Raw genomic sequence first — 20,458 nt, 5'->3', positions numbered from 1 at the left:
TACACACAGAGAATATGAAACAATACCTCCTCCCACCCCACTGTCCTGCTGGTAATAGCTTATCTAAAGTGATCATCAAGTTGGGCCATTTCCAGCACAAATCCAGGTTTTCTCACCCTCCACCCCCCCACACAAACTCACTCTCCTGCTGGTGATAGCCCATCCAAAGTGACAACTCTCTACACAATGTGCATGATAATCAAGTTGGGCTATTTCCTGCACAAATCCAGGTTTTCTCACATCCCCCCCACCCCCATACACACACAAACTCACTATCCTGTGTGTGTGTGGTTATTGGGAGGGGGGTGAGGGGGTGAGAGAACCTGGATTTGTGCAGGAAATGGCCCAACTTGATTATCATGCACATTGTGTAGAGAGTTGTCACTTTGGATGGGCTATCACCAGCAGGAGAGTGAGTTTGTGTGGGGGGGTGGAGGGTGAGAAAACCTGGATTTGTGTTGGAAATGGCCCAACTTGATGATCACTTTAGATAAGCTATTACCAGCAGGACAGTGGGGTGGGAGGAGGTATTGTTTCATATTCTCTGTGTGTATATAAAGTCTGCTGCACTTTCCACGGTATGCATCCGATGAAGTGAGCTGTAGCTCACGAAAGCTCATGCTCAAATAAATTGGTTAGTCTCTAAGGTGCCACAAGTACTCCTTTTCTTTTTGCGAATACAGACTAACACGGCTGTTACTCTGAAAGTTTTTTAGCTTATTAGTTATAGAAATAACTGAAACAAATGAAAGAACATTCCTGTGCAGTTATATTCTGTGAAAATGGCACTTCCTTACTCCGTAGTCCTAACACATGTTTATTCAGAGTTCTAGCTACATACTCTACTCATTAAATTAATGTTTTGCCACATTTTACTCTTGTTAAATCTGCACAGCCAATGCAACTCTGTGAAAGGGAGCTTGATTTTATTCTGCTTCATGCATCAGCAAGAGAGATGTCAGCTAAATTTTCAGAGTAGACTTTTTATAGTTGATGATACATGAGCCAGAAAATACACAGCTCTCTGTTTCTGATCTCATGTTGAATTTGCAACGCTGGCAGTTAGGAAAAATAACGGGCTTTTTAGTTTACATTAAGTAGCATTGATCTGGAAGTTCAATAAAGACAATAAATAGAAAGTCTACAGTGTCACTTTTCAGAGTAGTTGCACACTTTTGTGGAATGCGCAAAAAAGATAGGTTTTATAATTAAACTGACAGTACTTTTCTTTTTACTATTTTTATTTATAACTATTCTAGACAACATTGTTTTCTTATTTTATATTTTAATGCAGATTTTTCTCCAAAAGATCCTACTGGTTTCCTTTTCTTAGCTTGTATTATGGAAGTGGGAAATAACTACAGTGCTTTCTCTTTTTCTCTTTTTGGCTCTGTACAAGGGTGACTGTAATAAGAAAGGAACAAATGTGAACTGGATGGCTTTAGAATTTCAGACATAACTGGACTTTTCTGTTTGTCTAAAGTTGTCATACCCATATCAATACCACCCAATAAATACAGCGATTTTTTTTATTTGTAATTCCATTTCATGCTATCAATAAAGTACACTACAAGATAAAGCCCACCAAGAGATTACTACACTTCGTGACTGCTCAAGGCCACTTAGCTGGTGATCATAATCTTTATGATGGCTGTCATACCTTATCTGAGGAATGACAGGTTGTGCCGGTGGTAAGATACTCACAGGCTTCACATAATTATCCTTGTTCTCTCAACCCCCTAGCCAACCGCTTGTACTCAGCCCCTGGTGGGTGGAAGAGAGAAAGTGCCACGTGTTAATAAACGACAAACCCCCTCACCAGGACAAATGAGTTCTGAATGGAGGCCAAATTCTGTCATTTTCAGCAGAATGGATGGTGGCCAGGAAATGGACCCTCAAAGACAGAGGTGTTATGTGGAGGAAATGGGAACCATTAACAGCTCCAGCAGTGATGTTGAATGTGTCTGGTGGAAGGGTAGGGAAAGATTACTTAACATTCCATGAAAAAGTTCAATTCAGTAAATGTGGTTCTCTTCTGAAAAGTGGCTATGTAAAAAATGCCACCTTCTAAACTCAGTAGATCTGCTCCACGTGTGTGTTCAAAGTTGCATCTTGCTTACTGAATGAAGAAAAATAACTTGTGCGGCTTTTTAATGCTGTTTCACTCTCCTGAACCAACAGAGCTAAGAGCGAGTGAGCTGGATTCTATTCCTTCTTGTGCATCATCAAAAGATTGTTTACTTGTTCCAGTGAGCTAGAACTGTGCAATTGAGAGGCTGCACTGGTGTAACTGAGGGCATAAATGAAAGAATGTGGCTACCGCAGGTATAAATGAGGGCTTAATTTTCCCTGTGAAATTGTTTGTTCTTCTGAACTGAACACCTTTGCTATGGAAATCGAGAGACCATAAACGATGAACCCCAGGACACCCATCACTTTTCTGAGTAGAAGTCCACATTAAAAATTAGAGGATTGAGCAGGATGCAGCCTGCTAACATTCAAACTGGGCTCCGTGTCACTCCAGGAAACTCCAGAAAGTCTGACTTGTGATCGGTGTGATAATTTTATTGAAAATGCTTTAGGAACAAAACTATGCTTATTATAATATTCTGTACTTTTTACTCAGTTTGCTTTTTTAAAGCAAACAATTACAGATCATAAGCTGAATCTATTAGCTGTACAAAAGCGATACTTATTACGGCTGTAAATGAATACTGCAGGGAACACACTCAATCATTTTGAGTCTTGCTCTTAGCAAGAGACATAGGAATAAAAATGCAGGGCATTCCTGGATTCCCTTTATAAGGATAAAAGTCACCCATTTCAGAAAGCAGGAGGCGGAAAGAAAAATGGACGTAAGGAGATTGTTGCCATTGGCATATAGATTAATTTATGGCATAAGAGCACAAGCAATACTTGGGGGGGGGAAACTAGAACCAGGATAGTACCAACAATACATATTATGCTATACCAGCTAGCTAATATGTCATAGCAACTAGAACTGTACTTATTCATTCTTTATTACAACTCAGCATCTCCAGCCAGAACAGAGCCTGGTTAACGTCTATGTTCTTTGCCCCATATACAGTATAATTATGTCTCCAAGGCAGTTTGTCCCTACCCCTTGTGTTGATTGGCAGGGAAAGAAGAATGATTATAGTCATCCTCCTGCATGAGGTCCAGGGGTAATCGCAGTGTCAGTACCTCTCTGCTGAGACTGCCAAATAGGGAAGGTGGTGGTGCTGGTGGTTTTTGTGACGTGAACAGTGGTCCAGTAGGAACTTGTCTCACATAAACCAAAAAACCTGTGAGAGAGAATTGTGAAGAGCAGGTGGCTGCCATTTTGACTGATGAGGTTTCATGATTAATCTGTTGCTCCTCTGCACTTCTTGAAACAAGATGATATTTTTATTTCCAAAGTTAAGACTCAGTTTTATGTCCAGTTAAGCCTCCATTCCTCCACCAACTCAGAACTGTGCCTTAAAGACACAGCCAAGTCCCTCTTCTTTCTCCCTCTACTTTCTCCTGGGTGCACAAGCAACTTCTGTCTGTCTTGGTTTTGTTTTTTCCTCTCTACCTCCCCCCTCTCCCACAAGCCTATAATACATGAAATCAAGGGTAGATTCATCTAGCATCATATTGCTTTTGCTCCTGCACTATACACTTAACACTTAAGAGCACAGGCTATCAGCATTAAAGGACAGCATGAGGAAGGAACATGAGCAAAGAAAGACTCATGCAGATACCATTCGTGGTCTGAAGCCATCACAGGTGGGAGGTGGTTTTCTGGCAGAATAGACAGTCTGCTCATTACCAGAGAACCATGGAGTAGGGAAAGCAGTTTGGGAGCATATCATGTATGCTTGAGACCTGTTTTTGTCCTGGTGCCACTTAGAAGAGCAGCCCAGGTCAGTAGTTACACTAAGATCAATACAATATGTCAACAAATGGTGTTTGCTTTGGGTATCATAGCATTTACGAGTAATGCTAATTATCAGTGCCCATAAAACTAAAGAATGGTAAATGATTATGCGCGCTACAGAGAGAGTAAACTTTAATTTTTGAAGTAAAGAAAAGAGAATTTAACTGCCGTAAAAGGAAAGCTACTATTTGATGAATGATGTATTGGGGCAAATTCCTTTACATCTGTTCACCCTCATTAAAGCAATACTAATAGTTAGCTCTTACGTAGCACTCCTCATCTGCAGATCTCAAAGTGCTTTACAAAGGTGGGTAGTGGTATTATCCCCTTATGTCAAATGGGGAAACTGAGGAACAAGTCTTAAGTGACTTGCCCAAGGTAACACAGTGATTTAATGCCAGGCCCAAGAATAGAACCCAGGCCTCCTGCCCCTTTCCCACACCACTTTGCAGTTATCATAAATGTCTGGAGAATCTCTTAGAACTCTTAGAGGAAAATGTAAATCTACCTTTCAGTACCTTAAACCATCCCCTCAGAAAGACAGAATACATAAATGTCTTTCAGCTTAATTTATAAATATACAGTAACTGCTCACTTAACGTCCTCCCGCTTAATGTTGTTTCAAAGTTACATCACTGCTCCATTAGGAAACATGCTCATTTAAAGTTGTACAATGCTCCCTTATAACGTCGTTTGGCTGCCTGCTTTGTCCACTGCACGTAGGATTCTGTGGAAGAGCAGCGACTTTACAAGGGAGCATTGCACAAGTTCCTCTTCTCCGCCTCCTCCCCCTCCCTCCCAGCGCTTCCCTCATCACCAAACATCTGTTTGGCAGCAGGGAAATGCTGGGAGGGTGGGGGAGGAGCAGGAAAGTGCCGCATCTCTGCTCCTCCCCCACCCTCCCAGCACTGTTGTTGGAACTAATTAGTGTTCCCTTTGCATGTTATACATGACATTATACAAATAATGTACCTTTTTTGATAGAATTCTATTGTGCCATGCAATTTATTACCAGTTCAAATTGGAAATATCCATATCTTTTAAGAAGGAAGTCAGGTGGCCATTAGGTGCAGGGAGAAGTGGCATCATATGACGTCCACTGCAATGTTATTAATTGTAGATTATGGATTTATCATGTCAGAATCGGACCCTAAATAGGCACCCCTTTGCCAAAGTACAGTTCTCAGGAGGTGATATGATACCATCCACAGGTACTCACCGGCTGTAAACACCAAAGTCAAGATCATGCCGTTTCAGCATAGATCTTCATTAGGGACATGTACTCCCCAGCATAGCTGATAACAGGAAGGGACAGAGCCGTGGTTCTACCTAATTCCCCCTCTCCCTGCTACATCTGGGGTGCCAAGTGCCTCTGGGGAAGTAATTCTGGAGGAGTCTCTGAGCTCTGGAACTGAAATTCTGCTCAGAATTTATGGCATGCCAGTGTCAGAACAAGGGGAGGCCTTAGTTCCTCCTCTCCTACTGTACACCTGTGCCAGAGCTACTCACAATCCAGCCCCAAGGAGGGAGAACAAAAACAGGCTGCAGGGATTAAAAATGTAAGTGAGATGATGTGGTGAAATTAAGAGAAATATCATTTTAACCTAAATAGCACACAAAATTTCTAAGAGAAGGAGTGGAATTGATCCCTAACTTTCTGTGCAGTCCGTGGGTAGAATTTTAACAAGTGGAAGTGCTGGGAGGGAGGGAGAGGAGCAGGGAAGCGCCGCTTCTCCGCTCCTCCCCTTCCCTCCCAGAAAGTCCCAGGAAGTGGGAGGAGCGGGGATGCAGCGTGCTCCGGGGAGGAGGTGGAGTGGGGGTGGGAAGAGGCGGGCCTGGAGCATCCCCCAGCAAAGTCAGCGCCTGTTCTTCTGGGGGGAAGCTGCTGCTGCTACTGCACAAGGTGCTTCCTAGTATCCTTGCTTGTCTCATTGTCTTCAGCAGGCTGTGCCGATGTGAGGTAAGCCAGGGGCATGTCCCAACCACAGTACTGTACAGTATATAATGCCTTTTGTCTGCCCAAAAAAAATTTCCTTGGAACCTAACCCCCCGCATTTACATTAAAACGTATGGGAAAATTGGATTCGTTTAACATCGTTGCACTTAAAGTTGCATTTTTCAGGAACATAACTACAAGATTAAGTGAGGAGTTACTGTAATTTATAAAGTATATTACATGTGATATAATTTCAATAGAGCATGCTCAGCAGCCACATTTACCAGTAAGCAAAAGGAAATCTAAAACGGACTAAATCAAATCAACAGCACAGCAAAAAGTGACAGCTATGCGTATTTTATTCTCAGCCAATATTTGTAATGGGCGCTCATAGGGCAGTATTAATATGCATATATTTTTGGGCTCTGCTCATGCATTAATATGATCACATTATTTCTTCTTTCAGCTCAATGGACTAAAGTCAATATTAGTTGCTTCAGAAAAATTGTGCAATCTTTTTCTGGGCTTCCTAGGAAAGCATTGGCTATGTCAGGCTCATTTCTCATACATGTAATGCCACAGCCTATCCAAACTCTTAGAGTAAGATCAATATGCTATTAAAAATAGTATAGCTTACCTGAAACTTTTTCAAAAACAACATCTATAAAGTCTGTTTTATTCCGAAATTTGTAAACTTGTCTACCTGCTCATGAATTTCTAAATGTACTTTTTGGTGAAGGATGGCTGCAGCTTGATGATAACATACAAAAGAAACCTATACTCAACTACAAATCCAGCCAATGAAATGATCCACTTATACAATGACCTTACTGAAGTCAATGAGAGTTTTGCTATTGACCTCTGCGGGGCCTAGATTTCACCCATAGTCTCTTAAATCTTTCCTTTATTCTGGACTTTACTGGGCGATATGTTACTTTATGTAATTTGTGTGGTTTTAACAAATAAGGGTCACATTTTTCTTTTAGGGCCTGACCCAACTCCCATGGAAGTCAATGAAAAGACACTGATGTACCGCCACAGGAGTTGGATCAGACCCTTTATTTGGTGTAAATCAGCATTTAATCCACTGAAGTAAACTGAAAAGGAGTACTTGTGGCACCTTAGAGACTAACCAATTTATTTGAGCATGAGCTTTCGTGAGCTACAGCTCACTTCATCGGATGCATACCGTGGAAACTGCAGCAGACTTTATATATACACAGAGAATATGAAACAATACCTCCTCCCACCCCACTGTCCTGCTGGTAATAGCTGATCTAAAGTGATCATCAGGTGGGCCATTTCCAGCACAAATCCAGGTTTTCTCACCCTCCACCCCCCACCCCCACAAATTCACTCTCCTGCTGGTGATAGCCCATCCAAAGTGACAACTCTTTACACAATGTGCATGATAATCAAGTTGGGCTATTTCCTGCACAAATCCAGGTTTTTTCACATCCCCCCACCCCCATACACACACAAACTCACTCTCCTGCTGGTAATAGCTCATCCAAACTGACCACTCTCCAAGTTTAAATCCAAGTTAAACCAGAACATCTGGGGGGGGGTAGGAAAAAACAAGAGGAAACAGGCTACCTTGCATAATGACTTAGCCACTCCCAGTCTCTATTTAAGCCTAAATTAATAGTATCCAATTTGCAAATGAATTCCAATTCAGCAGTTTCTCGCTGGAGCCTGGATTTGAAGTTTTTTTGTTTTAAGATAGCGACCTTCATGTCTGTGATTGCGTGACCAGAGAGATTGAAGTGTTCTCCGACTGGTTTATGAATGTTATAATTCTTGACATCTGATTTGTGTCCATTTATTCTTTTACGTAGAGACTGTCCAGTTTGACCAATGTACATGGCAGAGGGGCATTGCTGGCACATGATGGCATATATCACATTGGTGGATGTGCAGGTGAACGAGCCTCTGATAGTGTCGGTGATCTTCCTGATAACACCATCCTGGCCACTATGGATGTAGAAGCCCTCTACACCAACATTCCACACAAAGATGGACTACAAGCCGTCAAGAACACTATCCCCGATAATGTCACGGCTAACCTGGTGGCTGAACTTTGTGACTTTGTCCTTACCCATAACTATTTCATATTTGGGGACAATGTATACCTTCAGATCAGCGGCACTGCTATGGGTACCTGCATGGCCCCACAGTATGCCAACATTTTTATGGCTGATTTAGAACAACGCTTCCTCAGCTCTCGTCCCCTAAAGCCCCTACTCTACTTGCGCTATATTGATGACATCTTCATCATCTGGACCCATGGAAAAGAAGCCCTTGAGGAATTCCACCATGATTTCAACAATTTCCATCCCACCACCAACCTCAGCCTGGTCCAGTCCACACAAGAGATCCACTTCCTGGACACTACAGTGCTAATAAACAATGGTCACATAAACACCACCCTATACCGGAAACCTACTGACCGCTATTCCTACCTGCATGCCTCCAGCTTTCACCCTGACCACACCACACGATCCATCGTCTACAGCCAAGCTCTGCGATACAACCGCATTTGCTCCAACCCCTCAGACAGAGACAAACACCTACAAGATCTCTGTCAAGCTTTCTTACAACTACAATACCCACCTGCAGAAGTAAAGAAACAGATTGATAGAGCCAGAAGAGTTCCCAGAAGTTACCTACTACAGGACAGGCCTAACAAAGAAAATAACAGAACGCCACTAGCCGTCACCTTCAGCCCCCAACTAAAACCCCTCCAACTCATTATTAAGGATCTACAACCTATCCTAAAGGATGACCCAACACTCTCAAAAATCTTGGGAGACAGGCCAGTCCTTGCCTACAGACAGCCCCGCAACCTGAAGCAAATACTCACCAACAACCACACACCACACAACAGAACCACTAACCCAGGAACTTATCCTTGCAACAAAGCCCGTTGCCAATTGTGCCCACATATCTATTCAGGGGACACCATCACAGGGCCTAATAACATCAGCCACACTCTCAGAGGCTCGTTCACCTGCATATCCACCAATGTGATATATGCCATCATGTGCCAGCAATGCCCCTCTGCCATGTACATTGGTCAAACTGGACAGTCTCTACGTAAAAGAATAAATGGACACAAATCAGATGTCAAGAATTATAACATTCATAAACCAGTCGGAGAACACTTCAATCTCTCTGGTCACGCAATCACCGACATGAAGGTCGCTATCTTAAAACAAAAAAACTTCAAATCCAGACTCCAGCGAGAAACTGCTGAATTGGAATTCATTTGCAAATTGGATACTATTAATTTAGGCTTAAATAGAGACTGGGAGTGGCTAAGTCATTATGCAAGGTAGCCTGTTTCCTCTTGTTTTTTCCTACCCCACACCCCCCCAGATGTTCTGGTTTAACTTGGATTTAAACTTGGAGAGTGGTCAGTTTGGATGAGCTATTACCAGCAGGAGAGTGAGTTTGTGTGTGTATGGGGGTGGGGGGATGTGAAAAAACCTTGATTTGTGCAGGAAATAGCCCAACTTGATTATCATGCACATTGTGTAAAGAGTTGTCACTTTGGATGGGCTATCACCAGCAGGAGAGTGAATTTGTGTGGGGGGGTGGAGGGTGAGAAAACCTGGATTTGTGCTGGAAATGGCCCACCTGATGATCACTTTAGATCAGCTATTACCAGCAGGACAGTGGGGTGGGAGGAGGTATTGTTTCATATTCTCTGTGTATATATAAAGTCTGCTGCAGTTTCCACGGCATGCATCCGATGAAGTGAGCTGTAGCTCACGAAAGCTCATGCTCAAATAAATTGGTTAGTCTCTAAGGTGCCACAAGTACTCCTTTTCTTTTTGCGAATACAGACTAACACGGCTGTTACTCTGAAGTAAACTGAGTTACTCAGGATTTACTTCATTGTAACTGAGAGTAGAAATTGGACGTAAGCATGAAATAAAACAAACTCTTGGGTCTGAAGCCTGCTAATCTTATTCATGCAAGTAGCCCAATTGAAATCAGCGGAACTACTTGTATGAGTATGGCAAATGGATTTTAGAGCCTGATCCGTAGAGGTGCTGAGCATTTGAAGCCAGTGGAAGTAGTGAGTGCTTGATACCACTCAGGATTCAGTTCTGGCCCTCCAAAAATGTCAGGATTCTAAGATATTGCAAAGCAGATGTGCTACGCTCTGGGATTTGAAAAAGAAACAAACAAAAAAACCCGACAATTTATCTTACAATACCCTGTGTTCCAGCTTCCCAAATTTAGGCTGAATATCACTACTGTAGAAAGTTTGAACAATGGATTGCTCTGGGATTTTGTAGTACTCTGTTGGAAAGCAGCCTGTCATGTTACTCATGCACTTTTTACCTTGCTTGAATAAGCAAACAGATAATCATTCTTATATTGGTGTGTAACCAGCACCAAGTTAAACTCTCATCAAATCCTGAAAATGAAAGCCTACTGACTAAAACAATACCATTCTGCTTCCACAGAGTATTGTGAACTCAGAGAAACGACCGTCCCCATGACAAAAGCATAACAAAATGGCTATGTTTCAACTTTATTTAAAAAGCAACAACATTATTCTTGTTTTAAACTATGCATTTAAATCTTACAAAAATATTAATTTTGAGTTGTCACAGGACTTCAGTCTCAGATAAGGACCAAAAACATAGCTTTTTTTTTTTAAAGCCTGCAAAGCATAATAATAATGGTAATAGAAATGTGCTCTGCCTTTTATAAACCTCTCTTAAAGCATGATATATTCCTCAGGAGTGTTTATAACCCTTGCAGCAGTGTTCTGATGTATGAGAACCAATGAAGTGTACAAAGCATAAAGATGGAAAAGCAATGTTGATTTTTAAACATTTCTGGTGTTAATGAGACCTGATCCAAAGCCCCTTCAAATCAATGGGAATCTTTTCATTGACTTAATTGGGCTTTGAAGCAGACCCCAAAAGGATTAGCAGTAACTCAGGTAATTACATTTGTTTTTTTAGAAATATGATTTTCAGCTTGAAATGTCCCTGCAAGCGAAACATTTTAATAAAATAGCACTTTGTTGAATGCAAATATCCTTAAGATGACCATGGAAAATGTAAAGATTGTTTTAATTCAAGCATAGGACATTTGTAAATACATGTTTTTCATTCTTATATACTTAAAAATGAATTATCCTTGTTCTCACAATAGTGTAGCTCTAAGATATCTACTCTCCCATCAGTGTGGGTAGATGTGTGCTCACAAGACCAACCCAATTCCATAAATAGCCTTTCAACTTGCTTACACCTCAGTTGAAACAGACCTTTAAGAGTTTAAACATTGTTTCTGAAAATGTTTTGCTCCCTGTTTAATATTTAAATCTTTAAAGATAAAGTACTTGCAGTATGCTGTAATGAATGGCTCTTGCAGCAATTTTAGTACATATGATAATTATGCATACAAAAGCTGTATTAAAAACATTATAAAGATTGCAAAGTCAATCACTCAAAAGGCATGACATGCCAGAATTAAGGTTGCAAGTACACTCTTAATTCAGCCCCCTTGTGTGTTTTCATTATCATAGTCTTTAATTACATAATCACATACTGTTTTTTTTCCCCAAGACCTTTGCCTCATTCTGGGCACAGAATGGATGGTGCTCACTTAATAAATGGCTATTTTGTATTTTGTTTTCTCGTAGTTGCTCAATGTGTGGCCCCAGGCCTTACTTGCTACACATTATTCATGTCTGCTCTGAAAACTGAATTTTTAATTTCTTCATGGGCTTTCCACTGTGATTTTCACTATAGTATCTGAATGCTTCACAAACATTTAATTAATTTATTTTTAAATACCCCTGTGAAATGAGGCGGTGGTATTATCCCCATTGTACAGACAGGGAGCCGAGGCACAAAGAGATTAAGGTCAAAAGTGTTCACTAATTTTGGGTATCCAATTTGAAACATCTAGGATCTGATATTTTTCAGAGTATTTAGCATTATATAGCACTTCATATGTTCAAAGCAAAATTCCCATTGATTTCAGTTGTATCTGAGAGAGCGCAGCACTTCTGGAAATCAGAGCCCAGAGTCTCAAGTTGGGCAACCATCAGATAAGGAGCATGCAACTAGTGACCACCTGTGAAAAGTCTGGTTGAAGTCACTTGCCTAGCACCATACAGGAATTCTGTGGCAGAGGCAGGGATAGAATCCAGTTCTTCACGGGAGCATTCAACTGCCTTAACCAGGAGACTGTCCTTTCTCTTTCTGCAATCCCCTCCCTCATTCACTACCCACCTTCCATCTTCTGCAACAAATGAAGCCGAGGTCCTACAGACAACAGCCTTCATTAGACAACCCTGATGATTCATCCTCAGAGCAGGTCCATCATATGCACTGAATGAGATAGCACTCGTTTGGAAAAAACAGTATGTGATCATGTAATTAAAGACTGTTGTCATAATGCAAATGCACAAGGGTACATCCAGACTTTACCCCTTGGGCCCCATCCCCTCCAACTTGTCCTTCCCCAGTCTTTTCCTCATCCCTGTCTCCTTTTCCCAGTCCCATTCTTGTCACCTAGCCACTCCCTGTCTCTACTCCTTAGGCTTCTCATCTCAGTGCCAATACCCTTGCCCAGACAATCTAGTACCCTCTCACACAGCTCCTCATCCGATCAGTCTCTTGTCCTCCTCTGCCCAAATTCCTTGTCCCTCCGTTTTACAGGGGGAGAAATTGAGACACAGGATGATTAAGGACCAAATCCTAAAAGCAAGCAAGGGGCCAGGCTCTGCTCTGGAGTTCTTCACAGCCTGAATGAGGAAGGGTTAGGCTCCTAACCTCCTGCCATAGAGTGGTGCTGTGCCACAAACACTATGAAGTCTCAGAAGCACAACAATCTCTGTAGAGGGTCTGTTCCCCCTCCAGGAAAGAGGGTGGCTGGTGGATCTGAGTAATCTACTGCCCTCACCCCCAGTAATTTTTCCAACCCCCACCATGTGTTAGGGTGGAGGGAAGCCAACAGAACTGAACTCTGCAGCGTGCAGTGGGCCACCCTCCTTGCACAAGTCTTCTGATCCTGCCCCACTGGTGCCAGTTCTGCTAGATCAGGGTCTGCTGTGTAGGAGGAGGCTGTACTCTACGTTATTCGCCTAAGGTCACCCAGGAAGTTTGTGGCATTAGTAGGTGCAGAACCCAGAATTCCTGGCTCCTCATCCTGTCCCTTAATTACAAGATCACTTTCTTTTCTTCATGGAAGGGAACTATTCTTACACTTAAAGAGTGAAATAGAATTGTAAGCAGTCATTTTGTCTGGAACAGGGTTCATAAATTTTGACTGATTGAATGTGACATGTTGAACTTTTATTGTTACCAAGAGATTGAGCACTTTACAATAAATTCTAAGTGACAAAACTCTTTAGCCTTACAACCCTATTAAGAAAACAAAGTGCTTTTTGTAATAGCATATGATCGACTGAGTTGGAATTAAACTAAGATACAAACATTGGCTTTTGCTGTTGTATAAAAGAGAGCCACATCATATGTGGACTATTTACTGTAAATTAAAATATCAACAAAATCAGTGATAATCAGATACAAAGGTGACTCCTCTATAGACACTAGATATTGGGAGGGGCAGAGGGAAGGGAAGGGATACTGTAAATCTTCACCATGGCCCCAATCCTCCAAACTCTTACATGCGTTTAACTTTAATTCTATGAGTAGTCCCCTTGAGATCAATGAATAATTGAAATCAATGGGACTACTCATGGTAGAAAAGTTAAGCACACTGGAAATCTTTGCTGGATTAAGGCCTAAGAGAGTGTACACTCTAGGCTCTGTGCTGTTTTGCTGTGGCAATTCAGCATGTCACTTTGTAGGATTGGGCTCTGGGTGACATTTGTATTGCCAGTTACCAATGAAAGTTCAAGATACTCAGCATCTTGCAAGACAGGGGTCCCTACTGCAAGACAGCAGAGACCTGATGAAACTCCCAGTGAAGTCAGAAGGAACTAGGTTGGGCTTCAGACAAGGCAAAATGCTGCTCATACATCATTGCACAAGACTTATGGATTCAAATCATGGATATGAACATTCTATTAACTTAAAAGGAACTGCATTGCTTAGTCTGTCTTCACTATGCTTTCTTGTTGTATTATTGCTGGTTTCCCCGCTTTTTTCCTACATATGGAGCATTAGTGTTCATAGTTATGCTTGGCCCATTTTTGTACAGAATGAATGTTTTTTCTGCATATCTGATTTCAATTAAATTGTACTCTAAAATGAACCAAACCTTCATTTGTAAAATGTTTACAATAAAACTGTGGAACTGTTCTTTAAATAAATTGGGATTGGTCCTGCTCTGGGCAGGGGGTTGGACTAGATGACTTCCAGAGGTCCCTTCCAACTCTGATATTCTATGATTCTATGACATTCTTCCCAAATTCATTTGAATTTAAATAGAATTATTTGGATTGCCAGTTTTCTGGGCTTTCTCTTTCAAAAACCCAGTCTATGAAACAGCATTGGAAGTAATACCTCCTCCCCTACCCTGCTCAGGGTTAAGAGTAAATGTCACAATCTATCCCTAAGGGTGTGTCTACCCTGCAGGATTCTTTTGGCAGTGTGTAGTGCACATACACGCATAGCTCTCAGAGTACAAGTATAAACAGCAGCATAGACAGTGAAACATGGATTAAGCCAGTCAAAACACACCTGAAGGATGTGGGTATAAACCCAGAGTACGTACCTAGACGTCCTCTACTGGGCCAAGCCATGCCTTCCCAGCACCACTGCTATTTTTAGCTGTGTAGTGTCCCGTTACCTCTCATTACTGGTCCCCTTCTCCTTTGCAGGGAAAGACTCCAACAGTGGACGGAGTGGGGGTGGGGTGGAAGGGTGGGAAAAGGCTGACAGATCTCAACAGCTGGAGCCTTTCTCCTATGCAGGGGAAGACTCCAGCAACTCCCCTCTGCTGGAGCCATTCCCTGCTATAAGGAAAGGCTCCAGCAGCAGTGAAAGTCTCTGCCAGCTCCCGCACTGCTGAAGCCCTTCCTCTGGAAGGGAGTAAGCAGCAGGGAAAGGCTCAGCCTTGTTTCAGCTTCTCCCCACTGCCAGGGCCTTTCACTGCCACGTGTAGCTACACACCACAGATGCAGTGTGCTTTTGGCTGCAGCATGTAGCTATACATACACTACATGCCACCGAAAGTGGTTTGTAGTGTAGACTTAGCCTAAAATAAATATAAAGATACGGGGAAGGTATTAGATCATGAGATAGTCACATATAAAATATAGGAAGAGAAAAACATTACAGAGTAATAGATCTCTTCCCCTATGGAAAAGTCCTACAGAATGTAATGGGGATTAAACCAATAGGGTTCTGTTGAAATTACTGTACAAACCTATGCGATTTGATAGAGAATTAAGGACTTGGACCATTTGATTTTCAATCGGTTGATTTCTGTTAAATCCTGTAGTAGAGGAAACGTCTGTTTTTGCATCTTAGAATGGAATGTATTCAGCTAGTAAGTGTTCTTTAAAATCTGCACCAGTCCTTTTCAGCTTACTCACAGGAGCAGTCCTTACAGGAATGAGGTCTGCAGGATCAGACCCCTGTAGAAGTAATACATACTTTATTATATTAACATTACAGCACATTTTCACCCAACATTGAGTTAATTGTTTTTTCATTTTTTCTCCCAGATTGTGGTTTAAATGTTCACAAGCAGTGTTCCAAAATGGTCCCAAATGACTGCAAGCCAGATCTGAAGCATGTCAAAAAAGTGTACAGCTGTGACCTTACGACGCTAGTAAAAGCACACATCACTAAAAGGCCAATGGTAGTAGACATGTGTATTAGAGAAATTGAATCTAGAGGTAAGACATCATTAATGGACTTTGGTTGCTTTAATGATAATCCCTTTAGATTGATCTGGGTCATTTGGGTTTTCGCTGAATTTATGTTTGCTCAAAACAGTTTCAAACAGGGTATTTTATGACTGCCAATTATTCTACACAGTTCATATCATACTTGGTGTTATTTGTTGGTTCACAAATATCTGATTTTTTTAAAAGCTCTACTGAAATTACTTAGTCTTATAAGGACTCCTCTAATTAATGCACAAGAAATGGACAGATGTAATGCATGTTTTATAATGCACAGCATACAGTACTGTTTTGACATAGCTTCATGCTTGCTAAATTCCAGTCTTGGATGATCTCCTATCTCATTGATGTACATGTGCATCTTCCGCCTCCTATACTTCCCATGGTATTTTAATCAGAAAGATTAACACAGTAAAAACTAGAGTAGCCAATATTTACATATTTCATCTTCATAGTTCTCCCAGCCCACATTTAATATTCTTTACTAGAATATATGGTTTGCTTCTAAAATATTTACTGTACATCTAATATGCTAATCTCAATTAGCTGATTAAAAAGAATTAGCTTGTAATTGGGCTAATCTGTTTTTTCACCTCTTGGAATCATTATCATAAACATGACTACATAAAATGATTGGGAGCTGAGCCTAAGAATGCAGTTGATGCAAGGGTCAGGGTTAAAAGGATGGGGGTGAAATTGTATTCCAAATGAAAAACCTGGTAAAGCTTTTGAAACCTAACTAACCTTGTTGCCTCATTACCTTAAATGAAGAACCTGGGCAGGGACAAGCCAGTTTTAAGGGAGATGCAAAGTTAATACTAATTTTAATCAAGTGAAAATGTTCTCTCCTAACAGGTCTTAATTCTGAAGGACTATACAGAGTTTCAGGCTTTAGTGACCTAATTGAAGATGTCAAAATGGCATTTGACAGAGGTATCTGCTTTTGTATCTACTGCAACTTTTATGCCAGCACATTTGAAGGGTTCTGTTCAGCCCTAGGGGTGCCTCAGCACAGGCTCCATCTGCCTGTTGGGCTCTGCAGATGCGGAGGCTGGTCATTATGCTGAGTGGAAGGGTACCCCACCTGGACAAACACACAAATCGCATTTTGGCCTGGGTTGCCAAAAGCTGCCCTTTTCCCTTCGGCAGAGTTTGTCTCTCCACAGCCTGACTATGACAGTTTGGCTCTTGGCAATGATGTCATTGGGATAGGAAAGTAGTGAACATTCTCAGTTATTGTCCTGATTTACGAGTGAACCCCCAGGCTCCTCTCTCGGTGGGATCATGAGTCAGCTGGAGAAGAACCTTAAAGGAGCAGTGCAACTCGAAGCCCTCTCCCTGAATGATAACTCCAAAATAATAAGGAACTCATGGGCTAAACATCCTTCCTCTTCCACCAAAGGCAATGAGAGAAATAAGGAGTTCCCACCCTCAATACCCCACAGTAGCAATCAGGGGTGGGGAGATGTGTTCCCTCCCCATATGTTTTTTTACTGAGCCAAAAATTCCATCCCTCTTTGCCTCTCAAGGCTACTGGGGCTACACAAAGAGAGTTCAAATAACACCTGCCTTCTGTGTGGTCCTAGCTGGGCTTGAGGTGCTGGACAAATTCAGGCCCTGGCCTAGTGCCCATTGAACTCAAGAATAAATAGCACCACTGCTCTGAGAGGGTGAGCACATGCCTGTCCTAGCGACTAAGTACTAAAAACATTTTCCTTTTTGCAAACATTCCTCATTTCCCATTCAGCGCTGACAAATGTGTTTTTGGCAAAGTGATATGTTCAAATATAGTTGATCTGCAACACATTTTTACAACACAGACAGTCACCATTAAAACAGTCACATGGGTTTCTGCATAACATTTTTTTGTTAATCTTAGATGAAAAAAGGACTTGTCTCTGTACAAAAGGCTTTAGGCTTTATCCTGAAACAGTGAAATTCACAGTCAAAGAACAGGTTTTATTGGTTAGTTTACATACTCCAGAATCTGTGGCTGTGCTGATCTTAATAATTGCTAAACAGCCTAGATTTTTCCACTGAATATTAGTCTAGATCTATTTATATTTGTAAAACATTAATGTCAGCTGCTTTCTATACACAGATGGGGAAAAAGCAGATATTTCTGTGAATATGTATGAAGATATCAATATTATCACTGGTGCACTTAAATTGTACTTCAGGGATTTGCCAATTCCACTTATCACATACGATGCCTACCCAAAATTTATAGATTCTGCAAGTAAGTATAAAATAACATTTTTCCTGTTTTTCTTTGTCCCTTTTTCTCTCTCTGTTTTGTTTTTTAACGTGTTATTAATTAAGTACTGCTTAAGCTCTTCACATGAGTGCTATAAATTGAGATGAAAGCAGAACTCAGTATGTGCCATAGATTATAAGAATGTTGTACTAAGTGATCTTTGTTTCAGTTTCTCCTCCATTTTTCTCAAATGTTTCCTTTTCACTACGCATACTGGAAAGATATGTTCTCATAGTACATATGAAGAACCACAGTTACTGTGCAGGATGAGTAACCCCTTTTCCTGTCACCAAGTGTTGAATGATCCTATTTATCTGACAATGTCATAATTCAAAGTACCCTTCATTTTATTTTACTGTGAATGATGTAATTTATGAGAGTGATTGGTAATGAGATAAAGGACCCCTAGGGATGAAATCTCAGACCCATTGAAGTCAATGGCAAAACTCGAGTAGACTTGAGTAGGCCCAGAATTTCACCTCTAGGTCACTTGTGCAAAACTAGTCCAAGTCAGTAGTAATTACTATCTTGACAACTTTTTCAGTACCTATGAGGAATGTCTTGGTGGACTCAGTCCAGTTCCTAGTGGACAGGAATTCACGTCACAACTCATCACAGCTCTTCTCCTCTAACACTGTTCTTGACAGTGCATTGGGGAGGCCATGGAAACTGTCACAACAGAGTCATTCCAGAAGAGACCTCCCAGAAAAAGGATTAAAATTGATTAAAGCTAAACCAAAGCTCATTGACATAATCGGGAGATAAACAGGCAGATTTAGTCATGAGGATTCCTTTCCGACCTGTCACTCCCCAAACCTACTGTGTGTCTACTTCTCTGCTTGAAGTCTGGCATTGTCTGCACTGATATTTAAATGTTTCTGTTTCAGAAACCATGGATCCTGATGAACAGTTGGAAACACTTCATGAAGCATTGAAACTACTGCCACCTGCACACTGTGAAACCTTAAGGTATCTCATGGCACATTTAAAGAGGTATGTTGTTTATTTTAAAAGACATTAGATGAATTCCTCTGAAACAAAGGCCAATCCGCAGTCTCTACATAAGTCTGTGTAAGCCCCACAAGATGTATTTGGGGCCTTGTACGGGTTTCTATAAAGCAAATTCTGAGTTGTTTTTATAAATTTAACACAGCACTACAGTCTCTCCAGTGTCATTTGTTATAGCAGAATGAACAAACAAACTTAAATATGTCTTAAAAGAATAGAGTATTAGAATACACTAAAACAGACACACAAACATTATGCTTTCTCCCACTTTTCTGCACTCTCCATAGGCCTTAAGGACTAGACCAATAAAAAAACCACAATTTTGATGCAAATAATAATAATAATAATAATAATATACCTAACTAATGTTTATTCTACTTTTAGGTACTGCAAATATCTACAAGGCAAAAAACTATTCCCCTTCTGTAGTCAAAGTATATACAAAACCACAGAGTAAAAAATGGAATTGGCATATTAGCTACTCTGCCCATTTTGTTTGTGACATGTACCTATTGTCAGCATGTACCTATTGTCATGAGTAATCATTTCTTGCCTTATAAATAGCTTCATTTTAAGCCTTTTTAGTGAAAACACAGTTCCACTGTAGGATTTGTTGAGTCTGCTGAGTATGTCTAGCAAAATGCAACCCCAGGGCTGCTGCATGTTCTGGACCAGATATGTCAGTGTCCACTTATTTCAGTGGAACTTCAAATGAATGTATTAGTTCAGACTTAGGAATGGAAGCCCAGCAGCAAAGTAGTTAAGCAAATTTTAGTACTTGTAATGCAGCTAGCTCATTGGCTTTTTGCAAAATTCAGCTAATTAGCCGTTGCTCCTTTATTTGGAGTCATAAACTAGGAAGCAGAGTTTTGGAAATACCAGAATAATATGTCAAAAAAAAGAGGACATCAAATTCTGACAACTATTGTATATGCCTGAAGGGATTTTATTCATCACAGGAGATTAGATAGTGCAGAATTTACATGTTTTTATAACCCACAAACTTCCTACAAATGGATATTTAGTCATTTACAAGAATCCTTATGGAGATTTGTTTCATGGTAAAGCAGTAGTGTATATTAAGTCCTTTGTTTAGTCTGTGAACAAACTCATTTATAAATCTGAATTTGTTTTATTGAGAAAGGCAATTAACTGCCATAAACCAAAGCAGAAGTTTAGTGTCTCTAGACAGCATTTTGTTTACTATTATTATGCCAGTAAACAGAATTTGCGGAGACATTTATTCAGTGTCTCTGTACTTCTTAACTATATACTGTCTGCGAATACTCTATATATTCTGCTCTGTGTGCATATGTGGTAAATTACATGCTGCGGTCCACCCAAAGATAATATATTAGCAGATGGTGCGCTTTGGAACAGGCACTGGTGGAACCTACGTTCCAGATAACCAGCAATAGGAAGGTGCTACAAGTGGTGGCAAAGCTGCACTAGCAGTTTATAACCCCACTCTGTTAGGACCCA

At 40.9% G+C, this 20,458-nt stretch overlaps 1 protein-coding gene across 4 annotated transcripts in view; it reads left to right on the top strand.

The window, feature by feature from the left end:
- Positions 1-20,458, top strand: part of CHN1 (chimerin 1) — a 161,848-nt gene that overhangs the window by 139,669 nt on the left and 1,721 nt on the right. For all 4 annotated transcript variants that reach the window (XM_073305918.1, XM_073305919.1, XM_073305920.1 and 1 more), the window contains 4 exons: positions 15,529-15,702; positions 16,567-16,644; positions 17,813-17,950; positions 18,856-18,961. In XM_073305918.1, the coding sequence (XP_073162019.1) occupies positions 15,529-15,702; positions 16,567-16,644; positions 17,813-17,950; positions 18,856-18,961 (496 nt within the window). The remainder of the gene's footprint in view (positions 1-15,528; positions 15,703-16,566; positions 16,645-17,812; positions 17,951-18,855; positions 18,962-20,458) is intronic.

This window comes from Lepidochelys kempii, chromosome 11 (assembly GCF_965140265.1).
Source record: "Lepidochelys kempii isolate rLepKem1 chromosome 11, rLepKem1.hap2, whole genome shotgun sequence".
Classification (NCBI taxonomy): domain Eukaryota; kingdom Metazoa; phylum Chordata; order Testudines; family Cheloniidae; genus Lepidochelys; species Lepidochelys kempii.
Note: the sequence above shows the minus strand (reverse complement) of the source record. Positions and strands in the feature narration are given on the sequence as shown.